Genomic DNA, 2,789 nt, shown 5'->3' on the forward strand with positions numbered 1-2,789 from the left:
CCCGCTGCGGGAACGGGCGGGTCTGGGCAGGGAGAGGCTCCGCAGCTCGCCAGGGCGTCTCCGGCACTGCGCCCCGATGGTGCATCAGTCAGACAGCCCTTTATCACCATTCTCCCTTCAGGAATAAGCTCCCCTCGCTACAGACGCCCCGGCACCATTAGATCTCCATCTCCTTCTCAGCCTCCCCACACACGCAGCCACACAGCTGTATCATCCCAACAGAAATTCTTTGCTGTGAGGGTGGTGAGAGCCTGGCCCAGGTTGCCCAGAGAAGCTGTGGCTGCCCCATCCCTGGAGGGGTTCAAGGCCAGGTTGGAGGGGGCTTGGAGCAACCTGGTCTGGTGGGAGGTGTCCCTGCCCAGGGCAGGGGGGTTGGAACTCGATGATCTTTAAAGTCCCTTCCAACTCTGACCATTCTATGATTTATGAAATGGCCACAGCGCCCCTGGTCCACCTTTCCGCTCTTGGTGAGGGCAGGGCCTTCCAGGAAGGCAGATCATCCCCTGCATCCAGCAAACCTGCCTCATCTCCCTCTCGTCAATGAGCCAAAGAGGCTTCAGCAGGGAGCCATCACAGCATCTGACGTGCTGCAGCTCACATGCTGATGAATCACACACCCTTCCCGGTGCACACTGTACAGTTTGGGGATGTTTCCTTCCCTCAACTCGCTTCCAATCTTGACTTTTCTTGTTTAGAGAAAAAACCTAGTTTCTGCAATTGAGAAATTATTGTTAGTGACTCAAAAAAGAAGGCTGCCTTCAGTCTCATGCTCTGGTCCCTGCTTTACTCAAAAATGCTGTTCACTGACCTCAAGGAATCTCAGAAAGCATAATCCTGCATTACCTGTCCTAGGGAAGCAGACCCAGAGGAAGCACATCATGGTTACTGCTGGCACACTGTGTGGCCTGTGCAGCTGCAAGTGGCTCTGTTGAAGGAAGGAGAATGGTGCCAATGTCTTGCCTGCTCTGGGAGAACACACCTCCACCCTGGAGACCTCTCTGCCCACTCACGTACTTTTCTCACCCATCCATAGACATCATGAAACAACTCCGCAAGTGATGCCCTCCAAATTCCAAGCTGAAAATTTGCCATATGCCCTGTCTGTCTGCAGGCAGCATGGGAGTCTGTTATCACTGCAAGCTTTTGACAGTAAGGCTGGTTTTCCCCTGGGAGGAATGAGCTCCAGCTGGACAGTGCAAAGATGAGAAGGTAAAGACAGTGTCCTCCTCTTTGTATCACTGTCTTGCATACCATCTCCTTTAGGCCAGCAACTGCTTCCAGCCCTAGGAATAGTTCCCACCGCTGCCATGTCTCTAGCAAGAATTTCAGTCAACCACCCACATTTGTTTAGCAGCTGTCAGTCGTGCCACTGCCTTTCCTCTTGCTGGGACACAGAATCCTTAAAATTAATGTACAGAATCCTCTCCCTTTTCATGTAATAACCATATCAGGTCCCATTCTGCACACCTTATCAAGTGAATCCAGCTCACAACTTCCCAGTAGCTCTTGTTATAGTACACCAGGGAAGTGGTTATTGACTTCTTTTCACGTTTAGTCTGGGTTTGGTTTTGCAGAGCCCTTCAAGAGTGTGAACAGGTCCAGCTGCCATTCCCCAAGTTATAGTAGAGTTTGAGTTGTTCAGGGTTAGGCCTGGGGATACTAAAATAAATACTGGAATGCAGGAACATTCAGCATAAAACAATCGTATACAGAATCTGTCCATACTTGTAGGATGCATAGGTAAAAATAATCTGAGCATCTGTTTTACTGAAACGGTTTAGAAAATCCCCTGCATGTGGTCCTTTCTTTTTTGTCATATCTTTGGAATAAAATGTGTTAAAATGAATTTGTACGTGTTTTACAGGTAGCAACAGCAGAGCCTTCAACACCAATAGGCTTTTTTCATGTAAGACATAAAACATTTGACATGGAATGTACTATTAAAGCCAGACTGAGGGGGGAGAAGCATTCAAGGACTGATTTCCATTTCAAACTGCATTCTGGCACTTTGTACTCCAGCACCATTGGTGGATCAATATTTAATGCCCGGAGATTCTGGCTCTGCAGGAGTCATGTCAGGGGACCTCTAGAGCCAATCTGCTTGGGTAGAGGAGTGATAATTATTCATGGGCTCCTGCCTCTTGCTCCTTCTCTTGCACAGCCCCACTCTGCTGACTCAGTGCCTTATTCAGTCTTCTCTCCCTCTCTCCACTGCTGTAGCTGGACCCCTTTGCCTTCACCGCCTCTGAGAGCCTGCACATCCCACCATGGCTAAAACAGCAATGGGTAAGAAAACGCATCTCCTTTTCTTCAGCCAGTACAACAGCTGCTATTTCCTAGGACCGCTGCCCTGAAGTCTAGAAAAAAATCAAGACAACGCTAACCATATTTTTAATGTCTTTGATGAGAAAAATAGGAGGGGGGAGTGGTGTGATCCTGGGGCTCTTTTAACGTCCTAACCTGTAGATCAGACTGATTATTTTCTGATGGGGGAGGTTGGCACATGAGCACAGCCTAACTTTGAAACAGTTTTCATTGTTATAAAGATGAATGTATATATTATGGGGAGAAAAAAAAAAAAAAAAAAAGAGAGATAAAAGCAAAGGAACCGGAAAGTTGTCCCCGCTATAAATACGCGTTCCACCGCCTCCGTGGCCCCCTCGGCCGGGGCCAGCGCTCCCCCCTGCTTCCGAGCGGATCGGCGTGGGGAGGAGAGGGCAGCGGCTCGGCGGCGCCGGGAGGAACGGAGCGCGGCGGGGCGGGGGGGCTGCGGGCGGCGGCCCGGCGGG

General features: G+C 50.1%; 1 protein-coding gene across 1 annotated transcript in view; it reads left to right on the forward strand.

The window, feature by feature from the left end:
- The first annotated feature begins 2,027 nt into the window (after positions 1-2,027).
- The window catches only part of STMN2 (stathmin 2), a 43,327-nt gene continuing 42,565 nt past the window's right edge, over positions 2,028-2,789 (forward strand). Inside the window, exon 1 of the mRNA XM_014951919.1 lies at positions 2,028-2,286. Coding sequence (XP_014807405.1) covers positions 2,268-2,286 — 19 coding nt within the window. The 5' untranslated portion in view covers positions 2,028-2,267. The remainder of the gene's footprint in view (positions 2,287-2,789) is intronic.

The sequence above is a fragment of the Calidris pugnax genome, unplaced genomic scaffold (assembly GCF_001431845.1).
Source record: "Calidris pugnax isolate Ruff unplaced genomic scaffold, ASM143184v1 scaffold61, whole genome shotgun sequence".
Classification (NCBI taxonomy): Eukaryota; Metazoa; Chordata; class Aves; order Charadriiformes; family Scolopacidae; genus Calidris; species Calidris pugnax.